The sequence below is a fragment of the Larus michahellis genome, chromosome 6, assembly GCF_964199755.1.
Source record: "Larus michahellis chromosome 6, bLarMic1.1, whole genome shotgun sequence".
Classification (NCBI taxonomy): domain Eukaryota; kingdom Metazoa; phylum Chordata; class Aves; order Charadriiformes; family Laridae; genus Larus; species Larus michahellis.
In genome coordinates, this window is record NC_133901.1 from 31,185,554 (window position 1) to 31,206,496 (window position 20,943).

Here is a 20,943-nt window from a genome sequence, read left to right on the forward strand (position 1 = left end):
ACATGGGTGATGGCCAGAGGAGTGGGAGGCGAGGCAGAGTGGTGACCCACGCTGGGCAGCAGTGGCAGAAAGCAGCCCGTCTCAGCAGTGCAGCTGGTCTCAGGCACTGTGGGCAGAAGGAGATGTAGGAAAAAGACAGCTTAAAACAGAGATATGAAAAAAGTTAAATATGAAATCTAAGGGCTGCTACAGTCCCTTGAACTCAGGCCAGCTTCGAAAGCGTCAGCATATTTTTCACAATGAGTTACAGATAACTAACTAGAATTATTTCTAATTTATTTATTTTTTTTTCTCACCTAATTGATTTCTAACTTCTTCCTAATCACTGTGAGCAAGACCAGAATTAGGCTTTTGGAATCTTAACATTTGCACTGTCAGGATCCATCACAGCCTTTACACAAAGACGAATGCAACAGAAGCACCAGATCTTTGAGACCACACAGCAAGCTCTATCCCAGGTACCTGGTATTGAGGCAGGAGACGAATTATCTCTCAAAACAATATGGAGTGTTCTGAAAGTAACAGGGTACAGCCTGGTACCATACCATTAAATATTAACACAAGCGATAACTAATCTGCTGAAGGTGAGTCACCTGTGACCACAGTTTTAACTATTTACAAAAATAGTTTAACAAATGGAGTCTGAGCACATAAATTATTGTAAGACATGCTACATTATAGTTTTGAGAGGAAAGGCATGTGCAAAAAAGATCAAAATTTTATTTTGCTGTTTGGAAAAAAAAAAAAAGATTTGTAACCAACCCTAACCTTGCCGTTCTTACAGTTTCATGGAACAACCCAGTCTTTTGCATTCAAACTGGATTGCTTCCATTCCTTCAGAAAAACAAAACAAATCCCTAAACACATACATGATATATCTCTGAAATAAACAGTGTCCAGGTAGACTTCTCTCTGGACCTTCTAATCGCATGGTAGCCAACTTCCAATTTGAAGCAGAAACAGGAGCAAGAGGGTTTTTTATAGAATAGATTAACAGTTACCTGGCTCTGGTCACACTAGTAAACACAATAAAATTTCACAGCAGAAAGAAAGGAAACAAAACCCAACGCACTATGTTTCCTACAGCTGAGATCCTGTATGTGCTTTTAGCATGGATGAACTGGCACTATCAATAGGCTCTCACTCTCAATTACCTCTTTATTTTTGCTGACATTTGGTTCTCAGCAACCTGTAACATTACATTCCCTACACAACAAGGTTAAGTGCCTATATTTATCCGCTCATGATACGGAAATTTATTGTAGTTGCCCACTTATTACTACACAGAAAGGCCTATCTTCCACTCACTTCAGTCTTGCATTTACTGAAACGAAGTTATCCAGGAAGCAGAAAGAGTTGCCATGGAAATAAAACCAATTTAACAGAGGCTTCTGCAAAACCTCCATTAATTAACCTATTTACGGTAAAACCATTTCTCCTCTCATTAAATGTAGTTGGTGTTGTTTCAATGATACAAAAAGAAAAATACAGATGCTCTTCACTTTTTGTATATTCCACACTTCAGTGGGAAATGCATCAGCACACAGTGTTGCACCATCTTTTTATACTTCATGGTAGAGTTTAAACTAAAGGAGTGAAAAGGAATTCACGATTTGTGTCGACTTTGAGCACACAAGTGAAGGTCCATCTATAAAACTGGATATAACCTGTTCCTGAAAAAAGCAATAAAGATTTGTCTTGCGTGTTTTGAAACAAAAAGATCTGATTTAGAATATAAGTTTAAAATTTGTTTTCACTTTTGAAACCCAGATGGTCACATTCCTTCAGAAAAAGGTACCTTCAACATTTTCAATAACTATGTTGACAAAATGAAATGGTCCATGTCAAATCTCAGGAAATAAAAGAAACTTTACAGTATAAGAAAAGACAAATCTGTGAAATAGTTAACATATTCCAACTCTACTCTTGACAGGATACTAGTATACTATACCTGAGAAGCACATGGGCTTTCAGTGAGGGAGTAACACTAAATTCAGTTTCAAGCTGGGACAAACTTTGCCTGAAAAAAAAGGAAGGTGTAACTAGATGAAGGAACAGGTAGAATATCCTTTTGTTTAGTAACAATTCAGCAACAGAGCCCTGTCTAAACAGATACTGCATAGTGACAATGACAAGAATTATGCTACAAGGAGGGACAGAGCATACCCCGAGGCAAGATTTTCAGTGCCAAGGATCATTTGAAGTTTAACGTGGATGCTTTTACCAGCAGTATAAATCTACTCCTAGCTTGGCAAATTTGATAACAACAAATCAATAATTACCAGGCACAAACAGTATGTAATACAAAACAGTTCATATGCCTTAGACCTGTTTGCAAAGCAACCAATTTGTTGCTGTACCTAATGCAAATTTCGTGATTACAAGGTGATTTGGTGGAGGGTGAAAAACACCCCACCCCTCATATGAACAGTCTGAGAAGAGGAACACAGTAAGCTTCTCAAAGCTGCAACAGCAAAGGAAGAATGGAAGGGGCAAAGACGTTGGGAGAAGGTGTGGGGTACGTCCTCTTCTCCCTCCAAAACTCTAGCTAAGAAATACAAGCTAAAAAAAAGTAGTAATAGTCTTATAACCGCAATAGCACGTCACGTCCTTGCCTCCATGGGCTTTTCTTTGGATAGCATGGGGCTGTCAACGAACAGCATGCAATTCATGAAACACCCAAGATTTTATACATTTTCAACTGGTTCTTAAAAGGAATACAGACTTTCACAGAATTGGTAAGAAATTAGACTTACCATTGTATGATCTGCCTCATTTTTGTAATTTATTTGTTAACTGAGAAATCGATAAACAACTACAACAGTGCAAAGGCAAAATGCTCAGATTCTGCTCTCCACTCCAGCAGTGACTAAGGAATAAATCCACTGCAGGGAAGGCCACAAACATGTAGTCACATGTTGCCCATAAGGATGAGCGCTACTAGAGTCTGTGGAGCCTAATGCCAACAACTGGAAGAACAGAGACTGCAAGGTCAAGCCACCAGCAATTTGAGACATGTTGGGCAACGCAGTGCCTTCATTGTGGATGAAGAAAGATTTTGGTAAGACAACTCAACTCTGCATTTCTTCTCCAAAAAGGCTTCCCACAGAAGTCAGTGGGAACCATGGATACATACAGGGTATGGTACTAGATCCTTAATGTGTAACTAAAAATTAAATGTAGTCTTTATTCTGGAAAACAAAGATAGAAGTCACAATCGTGATTTCTAGGCATCCCAAAGCTAAAAACCCAACTGGCTGCTTCCTTTAGAACTTCTTGATTCTTGTTATGGCTTGGAAGTGGAGTGTGGCATGGAAGAAAATACTATTTGGTCATGAAAATCTCTCTTTTGAACAGAATTCAAGCAGCAGATAGTTAAACAGGCAACTGAAGAGGAAATGAAGTGTAAACATGGACTCTGACCCCATTCTTAACAAGCGTCGCCAGTGAAATCAGCATGGGAGATGGACATGCCAGCTGCAAGCATGTTTGTAGTTATGAGTAAGGTAAATATGAGGCATTAAGCATCCCAGTCTCACACCAACTGGATTAAAATGAATGCAATACATAATAGCATTCTTATTGTCAATCAAATGCTGTACAGAATCCCATCTAAGTACCTGAGACGTACAGCTCGGCAGATATGATCCATGGCAATTCTTAAATTTGAACAAATTCAAAACAATAACAGTCTTTCAAATTTGATCCAAAATGGAAATAGGAATGACCCAGTTCCACCTCCACAGAAAAGACAGCCTTCTTGTCTTTCTTCAGTCTGCCTCCCTATGCAATCAGCAATTTATGATCCATAATGATAAGTGCCCTCCTTTTGCTCAGGTGATCTGTAAGTAAAACTGAACCTAACCAAACCATCCAGATATTCCAAGTACCAATATCCTAACATAAGATTAACATCTTTTAAACGATAGGAATTCTTTTCTGCAAACCAGGGTCCATTATTTTCCTCTGAGACACATGAACCATTTCCACGTAAGGGATTTTTGAGCAAAGACACCTTTAAGGCAGACACACCCCTTACAGGAAGACGGGTGGGAGAAGGGAAAGACCCAATGGGCCACAACCGTGTCATTTCCATGGAGCATGTGAACAATTCGCCTGGACAACACAAGTATGAAGCCAAGCAGTGGGGATGCAACTGGAGAGATACTCGGTTCGACTGATGTGCAGCTCCCACCTCCTCACTACCAGAGGAGCCCACATGGTGCTGAAGAGCTAGCATAGGGGGCATGTTGTTTGTCAGCAATACAAGCAGCAGAAACAAAGAACCAGTTCTCCTTTGGTCCCACCTCCTCTAAGTCTAGAAAGATGAGAAAGATACAGGTATTCTCTCCCAGGGTAAAAGCAAAGCAACTCCATATAAATTTGTAGTGTTTTTCCTGCTTTACATTTGGGGCCACTTAGGCCACAATTTGTTCCTAGGTAAAGTGAGTTAATGAATCCACAGGATTATTTTTCTCTAATAGCACTGGTATCTAGCAAGGGGTAAGAATGCCCGGACTTGGTCTCTGGAACCTTCCTTTAAGACCATGCCTGCACTTGATGTTTGCATCCCAGTAAGACAAAAGCAATCTCCCCCTATGCCAGCACCGACAGGTCTGGTGGCACTGAGGGCAGCAGCCACAGTAGCATCATTACCGGTCTTCCAGATGTTGGCACCAGAGAGGTCGATCAAAATCTGGGCAGTCTGAAAGTCCCCTTGAAAGGAGAGTGGAAGGGAAAGAAAAACAGCAAAATTGGCCAGCCACTACATGGCCAGATAATAAGGATCTGAGTGCTTACAGATGCAAAGAAGGAAGATGTGAAATATTCTTAGTTTAAAGATGTTTGTTGTTGCAGAAGACACAGAAGTATGGCAAATTAAAAAGGTCGACATAAAAAACTGTCAGAAACAACAATACAAGGATTAAAATCTGCCCCCACTGAATTTGGTGGGAACTACGTACTTCAGGCTGTAGCCAAGATTTCACCCAAGCAACAGCAATTTCAATTTCTCATGTTTTCAAAAGCTTCACAGAACCTGTACAAATGATACTTACAACTAAAATTTTCTTGTGCTGACTGCTAGAAGGAGAAACTAGAAGCAGACCAAAGCATGAAGAACACTGTTTTTGGCAGGGATAACACACATGGAGGCACACTGTATATCGCTGCACTCTTCAGAAACATCCTGAGTCAATATGAACACTACCAGGCTCTGAAGACATATGATAAGTGAGCGACAAATGGACACTCTGAGAAAGAAGTTACAGGAGTTACGGACAGCCAAGCATCTGGTGATGCTTCCCCCGCAAGGCAGGAGAACCCGTTCATCCATTGGAAGAACAAAAGCTGTAAAACCATGAGGCAGATTCATCTGTTTCTCAAACTTGAAGAAACTGGCATGCTTTCCCAGGCATGGCTTGCCTGTTTCCCTACTTCTGAAAGGTCAAGAGGAAGAAGAAAAAAAACTAAATTATACTCAACAAGAGAATAACGGTGCCTGATAGAGTTGTGCACTTCAGCACTCAGGGTAACAGGAAGAATATGCAACTGTAAACTCTGCATGACCTCTGTAAATAATTCTGAGCATTTTAATTTTGGGGGCTTGACAAAAAATTACAGCAAAACTGTAAAGTACATACACCCCCCCACAGAAATAGGGAGGGAAATAGCTCCTTTGTTCTCCCATTTTGGAAAATACCTCAGTGCTGATTATTGAAAGTATTTCAGTGGTGCTTAGATGGCCCGCAGCAGTATTGAAGTTCCTTTGTTTTCTGCTACAGGCATTGTGGTTTATAAAAAAACCAATTTTGATTAATACCTAACGAAACACATTTTCTGCAAAGGACTAAAAATAAATATCACAAGACTCAACAAATAGTAGTAAAAAGAGGCATTACATACACATAGTTACATAGTTTTTACTGGCTTAAAAGTAAAATAAATCAGAGAAGCATCAGAGAATGCTTAGGGGCCACATGCCTTTTTGCTACTGGTTGGCAGTTACTTTTGTCCCCATGGTTAGAGTATGCCTTGAGGAGAATGAAGGAATGGGATTATTAAAACCTTAACAGAGGATGTTCCACATAGCAAAGGGCATTTGTGGGAAAGTTGGTGAATGGGTAGTGGGGGTGGGTAAAATGTAAAGTAACAGAACATGACTACAGAACAGCAGAACAGCAAAACATCAAAGAAATATAAAGCTAAGTTACAGTAAAGCTGTAAAAATTCAATTAGAAAAATAAATTCCTGTGTAATTTCCCTTTGAATGAAAATGTCAGTACCTTAAGCATATGTCTGACAACAACAGAAATCAAAACTTTTTTTCAAATATTTGTTTCTAATAAGAAAGGACTGGGCTATCAGATATCAGAGTGATGTCATGGAATAAAAACTTGACTTGGAATAGGACATTAAAATTGAGGCTTCTTCATCTGACCTATTTTCATTCTCAAGAGAGGCAGAGGAATCTCCCACTCTAAGCTGGCAATTATCTACCTGTAGCAGAAACTCAGTCTAGGACCTAATTAATTTGATCTTTCTTGGAAGCTGAAATCATATCTAAGTCCTGACTATCGATAGCAGAACTGCCCATACAGGACACGAATCCAGGCTTGTTTTAGTTCTAACATACCTTCCAGCCCACTTCTCTTCCATACTCTTCATTAGCATACTTTGCTTTCCTGTATTTGCAATGATATCAATGTGCAACTTAAAATACCACCTCGGCCAAGCTGCGTCTGTCACAAGCTCTTATCTGAACAGAAACGTCAGGAAGAGAACAAAGGTCAAACAAGGTACTAGGGAAACTGTGGATGTTACCAGTCCAACCTCAGAGCCCAGGGGAAGTCCGGTAGCTGGGGCTGCGACAGTAAAACACCGTCACAGGGAAGCTCAGGATACCTAGCTGCCTCTTAGACATTTTTCCCTTCTCTGGGTTCACATGCCTCACCACACAGCTAGCCCCCAGGTCTGACAGAGAAGTGAAGAGGGAATGAATTGCTCCTGTGTCAAGGCTGTGGATATGGGTGTGATTGTGGCTTTTACTTTGCACAAACACAGCCCCCCTTATGCAGCCCTGCTGTTTTAGCATCTCACCGATACACGTGGCATACCCATGGATTTCACAGAGCAGGACTGGCTTGTCTGAATTACTAGCGAAGAGGAGTGGGTCTGTCTCCTCTGTCTGTCTGCCTGGCTTCCTTACACTGGTGTCAGAGCCAGGGGCTTTCCTGTATTCTCCAAAAGAGACCTTGTACTAATGTGATCCTTCACTGCAATGAAGACTGGGGTAGCAGGAAGGGAGACATTTTTCAGGTCATTATTCTTTGTTCTCTCTCCAAAGAAAAGGAACTTGGTCCACAGTTTACCAGCCCCTCCCGTCCTCAATGGAATGGCACAACACAACAAGAAATACACCACCGTGTTAAGTGTGTTCAGAGGGATTTTATATAGGAACTTCCTTCTCTATTTCTTGCTTGAGATCAGTGTGTCACCATATATATAAGATACATAAAAACACATACACACAAATTTACTTGCAGCAGCAGAGGCTTGAACAAACCTGTTTTCAGCTATGCTACTGCAAATCCAATCCTACCCATAAATTCGTAGCAAAATCCTCCCTGGCTTAATTGGAGGCAGGATCAGTATTTCTCACAGAAGCTTATGAAGCTCCAGATATCCAAACTACATTTAGAATATGGAAGCAGCTACACAAATCCCAAGAGCAAGAACTTGTGACCTTGGGTCGTAACTGTCTAATGAGTTCAGTCATTGACACAAGAACTGATCAAGACGCACCTATCTACAATTAAAAAGGAACAGATACATCAAAATACATGTTAAGCCATATTCATCTATCTGAACAAAATCAAAATCTGATTACCAAGGTTAGCAAGAAATCCATGGCACCAAAAAAATGGAACTTCTTGTGATAATAGAACTGGTGGTATCTCGGACGGCTAACTCAGAAAAGGATGGTGAACTAGTGTGTGCTGCATCCAGGATAATTTACTCTACTTTTCAGGTTACCATCTATGCTACACCTGGTTCTGTTTCAGAATCACTGCTTATGACTACTGAACTTTTTCATTTACCAGCTACTGGTAAACCTGCACTCTGCAGGTTTATATATAGCCACAGGGCACGTAGCTGTATTTATATTTATCCTTTATATCTATCAAATTATCAGTTCCTGTCATTTCTCAGCCTCTATGTAGTTTGCAGATCATTTCCTGTCTGTGTTTTAAGAAACCAGGCAAAGAACTGATAAAGTATCATCACTGCTTACATCCTTGTGAAACTACCAAAACTGAGCGGCCTTCCATTCCTATTGTTTTTCCATAGGAAAACATGTCATTTCACCTTTCTCTGCATAGCACGGACTCTGTGTGACTTAGGAGATGAGGAGAGGAGGAAACAGCCTCCCAAAGCATGCCAGAAAAGGAGTGCCTTCCATCGTGACTCCACAATTGCTAGGAAAATGCTGTTGAACAGGACAGGATGACACAACATTCAAAGACCAACTCCACCCCAGCTATCAGCCCTCAGAGTCTCCACAATGGAGTATTTATTCCAGGACAAGCAGTTGTGGCTAATGCTTGACAATGGGCTCACTGGTTCTCCTCCCAGATAGATGACCAGAGTTGGAAAATGTGGGCTAGAATGGAAGGGAAGAACCCCTCTGAGAGGAACTGAGTGTTCAAGTCACTTGGTTTTTCCCTGGAAAGAGATTTGAGTCAATCTGAGTTTTGTTTTACAGCTCAGGCTGGATGCCACTGCCCCTTAAGCCAACCCTGCCAATAAGTCAGTGTAACTTAAACCCTCACATGAACGTTGGCCATAGTTTAAAAAGGCCGTGCATAAATAAGAATCTAGTTGAAGGGAGGAGTCTGGCTAGTCTTCCATGGTACTGACAATGGAGTGAGAGGGAAAGAGCAGGACTGTTGAGAAGCTCAGCTTGAAAGCCTGGCAAGGTCCTGGTAGAAGCACCTGCCTTTGAGCCACTTTCAGTAAATCAGGATGGCAGGGTGGTGGATGCAACACAATTTAAACCTTTTCCTCTTACTGCAAGCCAGGATTCACAACTGCCAAAAAAAAGCCACATTCTAGTCTGATAGGGAAGGTGGGGAAAAAAAGAAGTCAGATTTATGTTCCAGCTACAGCAGATATTTCCCCTATACCTGTTACTGAGTCACTATGCTGTAACTGGGAGACAAATTACAGATGCTTTCTACCCACTGGGAATGTCTTGAAAGTCTGTTTAACAAATCAGGTGAAGTATGGAGAGTTTTCAAGTTCTGAATCTTTGCCACCAAAGCAATAGCAGGCTGTAGAAAGCCATGACAACTGCTTATATTGGCCTAATGCTGACATCCTAATGAACACCACATGTAGATTGTGCTGTCAGTCAGGACTTCGTCATTTGTTTCTCTGTCTGCTTTTCTGTTGCACAATAGCTGTGCTTCTTGGCATGAAATGCTAAATTTATGAGCATGAGCCTTTCAAAACGCACTCCTCACTGATCACGCCCACATTGCTTTTACACACACAGGACCAGAGGCTCCTCTCTCCTTGAGGGGCCCAACTAACAATCAGTGGTGATGTGTCCAACAGTGTCTGTTCCATGAGGAGGAGGACAGGTAGATCCAGCTCCTCAGGTAGATATGACACAGGCCAAAGCAGCACGCAGCCAGCAGCTGAGTGGAGTGGGATGTAAAGGGCCATGCTTTCCAAAAGGGTACCAAACAGCTTATGTTGTTCACGGCCTCCACTACTCCTAGCAAAATGGCTACGAGAGGAATCACAATGGCAGAGCAAGAAAAACAAATACAGCACAACTCCCAGAAACTGTTCAATGAATCATCAGTTACAGGCTCCTCCTAAAACCATCTGTGTCAACAGCACTGAATGCACCATGCTTGATAGGGATCTTCCAGTCCGCTGGGAACAACCACTGTCACTGTCCAGGCTATTCTACTAGATCTGCTCTTCCACCAAGAACCTGGGGACTTCATTCATGTTGCCTTATATACAAACTTGAAAAGTCACCCAAAATTTGTCTTACGAAATACCTGAATAAAATTCCTTTTATAAAGTAAACTAGTGTGATTTTCTCAGGAATCATGAGACTGCTCAGCACTACAAACATCTGCATTGCAGACTTGTTCTTTCCTAGGAGCGGTCCTCACAAAGGAACCATCCTCTGGTCTTCTTAATACACAGAAGAATGCATATAATTATTTTGGCAGTGGTGACAATAATTTCTTGCCATCCTTTACTGAATGGGCTTAAGTATATATGATGTGAAGCATTCTCCTTTTAAGCAAAAAACTGCGTGCATTATCCTAAAATGTGGCACATGCCATAATTTCAAAATACGATCTATGGAAGATACATTCAGGTTTTGATTCATCTTCATCATAGAGCCACAGAATCACAGAATGGTTTTGGTTGGGAGGGACCTTTAGAGGTCATCTAGTCCAACCCCCCTGCCATGGGAGGGAACATCTTCAACGAGACCAGGTTGCTTAATGCCCCAGCCAACCTGACCTGGAATGTTTCCCAGGATGGGGCATCTACCACCTCTCTGGGCAACCTGCTCCAGTGTTCCATTGCCCTTATTGTGGAAAGTATCTTCCTTATATCTAGTCTAAATCTTCCCTCTTTCAGTTTAAAACCATCACCCCTTGTCCTATTGCTACACTCCCTAATCACCTCCCCATCTTTCCTGTAGGCCCCCTTTAGGTAGTGGAAGGGGCTATAAGGTCAACCTTTTAATCCCAAATACAGAGAAACACATACTCTGTGTCACAGTCCAAGAGAAAAAGTCTGCAGGTTTCTGATCAATGGCAAGTCATCTACACAGACTAGTCTGCCAGAGAAAAGGTCAACTAAAAAGAGTATCTAGTATCATCCCAGGGGCTTCTGATACTCTTAGGGGAAGGGGAGTTGTTTAAGTAAGTTCTTAGTTTCCTAGCACCATGGGAATTCCTGGTGCCAGAGATATAGAGCTGATGTGAACCACACCATGTATTCAGTCATTCACTCTTTTTTGCAAGGTGGGACCCATAGTGTCTTGTGTGAGCAACAGTCATACGGCAACAGTGAAGGATAACATTCTGTCCATGGCACCTCCAGCACTAAACAAACTATGAACCAGATCCCCTTCCACATTACTAATTGGTCTGCTAACCTCATTTTAGTGTTCAGGTGGATTGTTCAAAATTGTAATTCAGAGTTTGCTTTTATTAACATTTTACACCAGTGAGACAAAAGGTATAGAGGGTGACACTGCCATCTTCTCCTTCAATATTGATTATAACTTGTGGCAGCGCTCCTTCCATCCAGGATTTAAAGGTATGACATTTTATTTCTGTGTCACTTAGATGATAGAGCTTCCTTGCAAAACTGGAAAAAAGTTAAAGGAGAAATGGCAGAGGCTGTGACAGCATAAGGAATGGGACAAAAGCTGGATTTCATTAGGGCTTTTTTGGATTATTTCTTGATTAGTACAATATAAGACAGACTCCATGGTATCTTTGCTATTAGTTGTTTGCATTTAAGTTATATCACTGTAGTTCCGTCTCTGCTGTACTACACAGGATACAGTTCCCTGCATGCTGCTGCATAAAGCTCCCAATCTCCTATTAAACAGGCTCATTTATTCCACCTTTGTTTCTACAGGCTTAACATCAATAGCTGGGTGTTTCTCATTTTGCTGCAATCCAAGAACTTTTTCAGATTTGTGGATGTATATGTATATCTTTATCAGTCTATAATGTCTTATCTTTGTATCAGCTGGTTTATCTACTATTTCAATTACAGAACCACCTCATGACACGTAAGAATTTGGACTATGAACATGCAATTGTAACAGAATTAACTTATCAACTAGTTAATAATGAAAAAACCAAACTGTCTTTATTCTCTAATAGGTATGTATCTAAAAGAATGTTGCCTCCTGCAAGACCTTTCAGTCAGGTTCTTGTTAAAGGCAGAAAGCCAGATGAGAGGTACTGCCACTGAACTGAGCTTAATGGCAAATTTTAAGACATGAAAACTTCCACAGAAGTCACTTGGAAAACTCCATGTGCCGCAGCTAAATGAATGATAAAATATGCACCTCTCATTGTCATATGTGATTCATAAAAGGTCTTTCATGCCAAAGTACAATGCCACTGTACAAAGTTAATGTAACAGCAGGCAGATCATAAAACAAGAGGACATGCTGCCTACAAGAGCAAATAAATCCCTACCTATGTGAAGGAAAAATTCCCTAAGAGCAGTTTTGGAGAGTTTAGTTGGTTTGGTTTTTTTGCTTTGTGTTTTTATAAATGGGCCATCTTAACTGTGTGTGTCACAAGCTGAATAAATCTGATGTACTCTGATGTGAAATACATCCCTCTGTGATCCTGATCTACTTCTACTGAAATCAGTGTTGTGGTTCTAGATAAATCTGGGTGGAAAAGAGATGGATTTGACCCCATGACTGGTCCCGTGTGTCGTCTCCCCCCCCCCCAATTTTAAAAGGCCAAAGAGATGATTTCAGCATTCTGCAGTTCTAGTGATTCTAGGACTTACTGTAGTCCCCACCTGGTGCTTCACTTATTTTTACAAATATTGTCCAACCTTCCAGGCTTTTTCAGTGTCTTAGATTTTTGACAGTGTTTTGTAAGTTAAGAATTAAAAATCCCAAACCAGGTAAAAGGGGGTAACCTCCAAAAGCTCATGTCTCTAGATATGTCTTTTTTTCCTGTTCGCCCCCACCAGGCTCTGCATCTTCTGATCAATACCAATACTTCCACCTCATCATAATGGTTGTCACAGTTATCAGAGAACAGAATCAGTAATAGTGTTGCTGAGCGACGTCACTGCAGTATTACTAACCTTTGAGAAGAGAGACATGAGTTATGCAGAGTATAAACTTTCTAAGTAAGAGCTTACTAGCTTCACCGTGATTTTGTTAGATATTGAGGCCAGAAAAGATTTACTGACTACCCTGTAGCTTTCCAGCTGGGTTTCCAGAATACAGAAGCAGAGTCTTCTACAGAGCATAAAACAGGAAGAGAAGCTAAATATAGCTATTGTACTGCTGTAAAGCATGGCGTCCTGGCAATAGGTGACAAATAATCCAGATACATTACCCATGTTTTCACTCAGTCTTGAGAGCTTGATACTTCGGACCAAGCCTGCCTACTTCCACCCATCTTAAATCATTCACAAATTACGTCAAAATACTGTTCCTTAAGCAGTCATACCCAGACAAGGCTAGGTAAATGTAAATGGTGAGTCAGATTTATTTCTTTGGCTCTACTCACTATTTTAATGAATAAATCTCATCTACCCAACATCTCCTACTAGAGATGATTTTGGGACATCAACATCATTGCTGGGCAGCCCTATTGGCTTTTGATCCCCTCTCTTTTCTATGAGCATCTGGGGCTCATTTCAAAAATTCAGCATCAACACATAAATATAAGTTAGTTCCTTTGCTTTTACACAATTTGACCTCAGTCCAGATTTACTATTTCGCTTGTTTCTTGCAACATAGTCTTTGCTCGCAGCCTTGTTCTGAGACACATGCTCTAGAGGGACTCCTTAACAGAGAAGTTAGCATATATCACACGGGCATCTGAATCACAGTGTTATTTTTCCTTAGTGGTCCTTCTGTAAATGAAGCACCATTTTTACTCCCCAAGCCATTAAAAACTGCTTTAGTGACTGGTATTGGGAATTCCATAATTCTCAATAATAAAAACTTTCAGTGAGCATTTCCTACTTCTCTTGATCTATGCAAATGCTTACTTTGATTAAAGCAATAAAAGAAATATCAGAAAGATGTGATTATCAATTAACCCACCAAAGAACCTGACAGCCTTTAGCATTTTCCCAGTTGGTTCCTACTGTATAGAGAAGAACATTTTGGAAAAAGTAAGATTTCATTGTAGAAATTGCTCCACTCAAGGTCAAGTGAGTGCATAGTAAATAAATGAGCAGATTTTTTTACCTGCAAAGATTATTTCCTGCTGTGATAATTTTCTTAGTCTAAGAGCAGGCTCCCTGAAGTAAACATGGAGGTCAAAAATCTAGTCTTAAGTCTGACATGAAAATGGGTTTCATAGTTTCATCTTTTAATCAAAAAAGCAAGACCATGATCCTTTCTTCCTGAAGTTAGACAGAATTTAGCTATTGAAAACAATAGGAGCGTACTCACTGAGGTACCTAAAATAGTAGTAACTAATTTTCTTTAAGTTTGACTCATATTTTACAGCAGAACTCCAAACACACTATCTGCCAGAGACAGTACCAGTCTGTGTTTAATCCTATTGGTACCTTCAGGGAAAAAGGCATTTGAGAGCCCGCTCACAAACTGACAACCCTTCCAGTTGCACCTCACAACTACAAGAATTGCATATATACTTAAATAGGATTTCTAGCATTACTACCGTCACCTTAAAAAGATACTTGCCTAAAATCATTCGGTCTGGCCCTCCAGATTGATAAAAGTGCTTTATATCCTTCCGTTTCTGCAGAGAAGCCTGAAGCTGACAGGCCGAGGTTCTGGTTCCAAATAAACTTCTGAGCACCAGTGGTGGTTCAAGATGTCCCTGTCCCCACTCTGCCAGCTCCCTTGTGTCTGCACAATTGTTGAAGTGGCTTGTGATGAACCAGATCAGGGAATTACTCTAGATGAACACAGAGTTGGGTTTCTTTCAGCTGTGCCATTTCTATAAGGAGGGTGGCTGCGAAAACCAGTTTATTCAGCTTGGCCACCTAACCTGAAGCCATAGCTTTAAACAGTTCAAGACAGCTTTGGACAGTTCGATATGATGTACTTCATGGGATTTTGTGGTCATAAAAGGTAAAATTTTAGATGTTTCTGGGTGCTTTGTCTTTGAAGATGCAGCAGAGATCCACTATATAGATCAAAGCAAAGCCTCAAACATTTTTAAAAGAAGGGTTATTTCAAATTTGAATGAAAACTTCCTAAGCAAAGTGGAAACTGTTGTCCATCTCAAAATACATGGAATTCTTACGTCCACACAGGGATGGCAATGGAATTACATCTATCGCTATTTGGTAGGAATGAAGATTGGTGCAATAATCATTCTAACACAAATTCTACAGAACAACACACCAAGTCTACATATGAAAGAGAAGGTATCTCTGCAGAGCCTGCTTTAAAAAGAGGCGTTTGCTCAAATAGAATGTCACATGCTAAGCCAGTGAGGCTCTGCTGGAGCTCAGGAGTCTGTACAGCGTCATTTTAAGTGGAAATTTTGCCTGAGCGCGAATGAAATTCTGGACTCTGAGGGAACACATTTCCCTTAGAGAACACAAAATGACACAGCTTAAGGAGCAAGTCTGCTGAAACTTTTTTTTGATCATTCACCTTTATTCAGTGATACCAGCTGCAAAGCACTGCCTCCAGAATAATTCTCTGCCTATTGCAAATCCATAAATTGCTTGAGTGCTTCCAAATAACAAATGACTAGCTCAACTTTCTCAAAGAAAAGAAAATTCATGAAAACTTCTCCATTGCACAGAGCTGTTATTAACATCAGCTGATTTGTTATGTGTTTTCATGTCAGTCTTTACAAAGAAGTATTTTGTAGTGCGACGAAGGATCGTTGTGTTGTAAAAATGATGATGCAGAACTAAAAAGGATATCTACCCATGACCTAAGCCCAGATAATGTAGTGTCTCATCCTCGTTAGTAAAATATTAACAGAGGTTATTGGTTGTCATAGTAAAATGAGAGGCTGCACTGAACGTAACTTCATTTACGGACGTTCAGAAAATTGACATCACGGCCGCTAGAACATATAAATAACCAGCACACTGCGTTTCTGATCAGCTGCAGCAGCAACCCTGAAGGAAGCATTCTACAGGCTGAGCTCCTCCAAAGGCACAGCAGAAACTGGATTTTCTGAAGTAACCGAGGAGCTCCTTTTTGTAAAACAGTTCTGAGAACGTCTGAGAGATTTTTGCTTCTGCCTTTAATTGTGTTTGCCATTTCTTTAAACAACGATGTGCACGGGAGGTTGTGCCAAGTGCCTGGGAACTACTCTCATCCCCCTGGCTGTGCTATGTACCCTCGCTAACATCTTGTTGTTTTTCCCTGGAGGAAAAGTGGTTGAAAACAATGCACACATTACAGATGAGGTTTGGTACTTCGGAGGGATCTTGGGATCTGGTCTATTGGTGAGTATACAAATGCAGACATTCCCACTTTCCCTCCACCCACACCGTGACTTTGCATTGCTGAATTTCCTCAGAACCTCAAATGCAGGTTCCAACAGTGCAAATTCTTCTTGGATAAACAAATAAGTTACAAGTCATCCAACAATTTTGCAATAAGTAACTTAATTTAGTGATAAGAAAAAAAAAGGCATAGAACTGTCATATTTAAAAGCAAATGTAACTTGAATTCATTCCAATTCAAACTGTATTTCTGTTATTGGTAGATGATCTTTCCTGCCTTGGTATTGTTGGGCCTTAAGAATAATGATTGCTGTGGATGCTGTGGCAATGAGAGCTGTGGAAAGAGGTTTGCGGTAAGTGAGAGGAAACATGGCAGAAAAGTAAAAGCTAAATTGTTACCAATATGATATATGTATCTTCTACTCACAGTTGCTGGGAGACTAGACAGATGCTGTCCAGAGTGTAGGACACAAAGCCTTGCCATTTGCCTGAGTGCTGAAAGGTAGAAATATCAGGCTGTATAAAATTGTGTTATGTCTTTGATGTTGTGCCACAGGTATCACAACTGTACTGCCTTGCTGTATTTTGCTGTCACAAGATACTTATGGTCGCTTTCGCAATTAAAACTAATTTCTGACAGATCTACACTTTGTTTTGCAGAGCATAACAGATCTCTCTCTAGTCATTTTTTGTTGGCAGTTTTTAAAATTATTCTGATGGTTGGGCATTACATTCACAACTCACTGCAGACCCACGCAATAGGCTGTGAGTATCTCACTAGGTTCATAGGAACCTTGAGAGAGACCTCAGGAGGCCACCGAATCCAACCTTGCTTAGAGCAGGCTCCAGTTTGAATTTATATCTTCTTATCGCATTAGGAGTGAAAAGTTTCAAATGGATACCTTCAGACACTAGTAAACATTTCAAGCATTTTCATTTAAAAATTAGAGAAAAAATAAATATATTTCTACTAGGAAGGTCCGTCCTTTTGAAATTGCTTGGCTCGAGTAGGTCATTACACTTTTTTATAGAGGAACAGGTTTTCAATTGAAATAAAAAGGAAAAAACAAACAGGGAAAGAATTATGGCTGTAAGGTTAACACGGAGCCTTCCCTAAATCCCCTGTCTCTGAAGCTGTCTTCACGCAATACCAACAAAGCAGGTGGAACTTTGGGGGGGGGGGCGCGCGGAAATGGAGCCACATATTTCTCTTCACTGTATTATCAATTCTTTCTTATGTCTTTCTCTGTATTATCAATTTTAAGGTAGCAGTGAACGTAGCTTAGTTCAGCAACTACCAAACTACTACCATTTTGCCCTGCAAGGTAGCAGAACTAGGGGCACATGGTTCTACCTGGGGGTCACCCACTGGAGGGGTGACCCACCAGGGTGAGCGCTGCTGCCCAGGCTCCTGCTGGTGTACAAAAGCTAAACCTTGTGTGCGTGGTGCTGCCCACAAAGCAACCCACCTCCTGTTGTGCCGTCCCTGGTGACAACTCATCTTAGCTAGCTGAGAGACTGGGAATATTAATACAGTCACAGTACTAAGTACACCGCACTAAAAAAGTCCAGGTGGCCTTACCACAGCATGACTGAAAACTGAATTTGTTCTTGTATGTTAGCAGAAATACCATTATTATGATGTCTACAACATAAATATGTTTGTCAGCCCCATTAGCTATATCAATGTAAAAATGCATGTCAATACTCAAGGCAAGAGTCTTGTGATGAGGTCTGAATAAAAGCTCACAGACCTGAAAGTACGTTTCTTTTTGTCCTCTACCTTTATTACTTTGATCCAATAACTACCTCTACCTACAAACTATTATGGCTACAAATGCTTAAGAATTCAAGCAGAGCATCAGTTATTGCATGATTTACTTACATATTAGAGTATGTGAAAAGGCTCTAATGGAAAGCCAGAAAAACAAAGACATCCTTTCCACGCCATTCCAATTGCACTATTAGAGCTAATGACGACAAGTACCTGTGAGAAGATAAAATACACTAATGTGAAACCTGAAGTGGAGTCTCAGGAAGAAAAAAATATAATTGCTTGGTCCAAATATGACCAAGATACCAAAGCTAACTTGTAAAGGGTACTGTGGATTTTTTTTTTAACGCCTTGAGTGGTCCAAGGCTTCAGTCCGGCTTACAGTCTCTGGAGAAAGGCATCCACTCCAGTGAAACACAGGACGCTGTACAACGAGTCTAGTGGACAAATACTGTCCAAAGGGGAGGAGTGCCACCTACTGTATCAGCATCAACCCTTTCGTCTTCAGGCAAATGGTGTAATTCTTTTAAAGCTCCTAAATACCAGTGCAGGTCTGCCTCATACATTTACTATGTAATTGCAAACTAATATATTTTAGCTGTTCAGGAGCTGACTATTTTCACTGTTAAGAGCTGAATGTGGGGGATGTACATTCACATCAATAGGGTACATTTCATCGTTTGAATGAGAACAAAAATAACATTATTTTTCTCTTCATCAGATGTTTTCTTCTATAATATTTGCTGCAGTTGGACTTCTGGGAGCTGGATACTGCTTTATTTTGTCAGCAATAGCCCTCAACAGGGGCCCTAAATGTAACACTGGAAGAGAGTGGACCTATCCTTTCCATGATGGGTAAGACAAGACAATCAGAAAAAAAAGTTACACACATTTTAACCTTGTGATATGATTTAACTTCCAAATCCATTGTCTAAAAATGGGAATTATACTGTTTGTCTAAAACACAGACGCTCTTAGAAGAGCCAGCAATGCACAGCAATATCCATTCAAGAGCACGGATGTAAAGACTAGCAAGTACAGTCAAACCTACTGAGTTTCAAAGGAGCCAGTAAAGAGAAATGCACAGCCTTCTAGGTTATTCCTTGGATGATAAGCAGTGTACAGGGATAAATTCCACCCAGATAAATAGCAGTGACATCTTATATTAAAATCTGATGGTATTCAAATAATTAGTATCTACATGTCACTTTACCCTGGTTATGGAATTTCTAAGTTGTCTGTTCCTCACACTGCAACTCAGACATGTTTGCCTCATGTATATTTACCACTTCAGGAGAGGTAGTGTGAAGGACATGAAACCCCGGTGATCCAACTGCTCAGGGCTGAAGCCAGCAAAGGCCCGACTGAAAACAGGATGCGATGCGTTACTAAGGAGAGCAGGACAGATCGATGAGGCGTGCAGCAAAGCCTGAGAGTCTTTAAAGCAGTATTCCTCAGTCAAGAGTGACCTAGCAGTGCTTCTTGCATAAAACAGCACAAAATTATAGTTCAGGTTAAAAAGGAAAAAAAAAAGAGGAAGAATGTTGTATGTTACACATTATTTGTTTGGTTAGGAAAACTGAGTTTATTAATCTTTTATCATAGTGTTTTGATAATTCACTTGTTTTGGCTTTATCACAACGTAATACAGTAAATTAAGACAAATATTTAGGTGTAGACACCCACACTGTCCCTGGGGGGTGCGCTTGGTGAGTGTATGATGTACCACCTGGTGTCAGCACTGCTCCATCCATGCCTTCGCCAGAAGACACTGGCACCAACAAACATCGGTTTGGCACGACTGGCTAAGGTCTCTTCTTCCCAAAAGGTCTAAGGCTAGCTAAGGTTTCTTCTTCCCAACAGAAACTGTTCAATTGTATCTAACATGTACTTGCCTACAATTGTTCCCTTCTGGTGCGTTGGCTTTACAAATCACTCAATCTAGAAACTCAAACAGAACTGCATTCTAGATAAGTAGCACCAGTGCGATAATGTGAATTCCTTCTCGCAGTACTGAAGCAAAGGGAACATCACAGCAGTGACAATTTGCCAGCTGTGACAGACCCACACACTGCCCCCCCTCCCTACCCCCCCACCATGAGCTAATGGCTTCTTCTTCATAACTCTTTTGTTCCCCCCAGGAATTACCTCAGTAACCACACACTGTGGGACATGTGTCAGTCACCTGAAAACATTGTCCCATGGAACCTGACCCTCTTCTCCTTGCTGCTCGTCATGAGTGGGATCCAGGCAGTGCTCTGCAGCATTCAGGTGGTGAATGGCCTCTTTGGAACACTGTGTGGGGACTGCCAATGTTGCGGCTGCTGTGGGGTGAGCAACTGATGGTTTTCTTTCATTATTTTGTGTACTGATGACAGTTCTGTATACACCTGACTATGTAACAGTCTGAAAAACTGAACTAGCCTTCACTCAGCATTGTGATCATGATTTCTAAAGAACAGCTGAAACCCTACAGTGTTGCCAGGTGCTGAAAATAAAATCTCAGCCCATCTTATGGGCTTTATCTGACAGCTTAGCCCATAGACACTGGGAAATAATAAAAGCCTTTGAAAGGCACGGGAATAATAGCCACTGAATTACCTCCATGTTTTTATTCTTACAGGGAGATGGAACTGTCTAAAGAATATGAATATTCCCTTATCTTGGGAGGCTCCCTTTTGCAACCATTCCGTAAAGCAGCCCTCGAATGCATTGCCTCTGGCTAAGAAGATGAGAATGAAGGGCACCTGCCCTCACTAACATTATGAAGCCCTGACTCCCTTTCTAGCCTTCCTGAAACCCCTCATCATGGAATAAAATAAGTGAAATTCAACTCTCACATTCATATTTACTTTGTAAAACAGCTTCCTTTGAAAAAGAGGGCCTTCTCAGGAAAAATATTTTCTCTCCTGAGTCAGCTTTCCAACTGAGGATCACCAAATGCTGCTGTTACAAGCTCA

At 40.8% G+C, this 20,943-nt stretch overlaps 1 protein-coding gene across 1 annotated transcript; it reads left to right on the forward strand.

The window, feature by feature from the left end:
• Positions 1–15,836: 15,836 nt before the first annotated feature.
• On the forward strand, positions 15,837–20,816 carry TM4SF4 (transmembrane 4 L six family member 4). Its single transcript, XM_074592502.1, has 5 exons — positions 15,837–16,209; positions 16,473–16,562; positions 18,705–18,838; positions 20,125–20,314; positions 20,607–20,816. The coding sequence occupies exons 1-5, from the start codon at positions 16,036–16,038 to the stop codon at positions 20,622–20,624; spliced, it is 606 nt and encodes a 201-aa protein (XP_074448603.1). The 5' UTR covers positions 15,837–16,035; the 3' UTR covers positions 20,625–20,816.
• Positions 20,817–20,943: the final 127 nt, after the last annotated feature.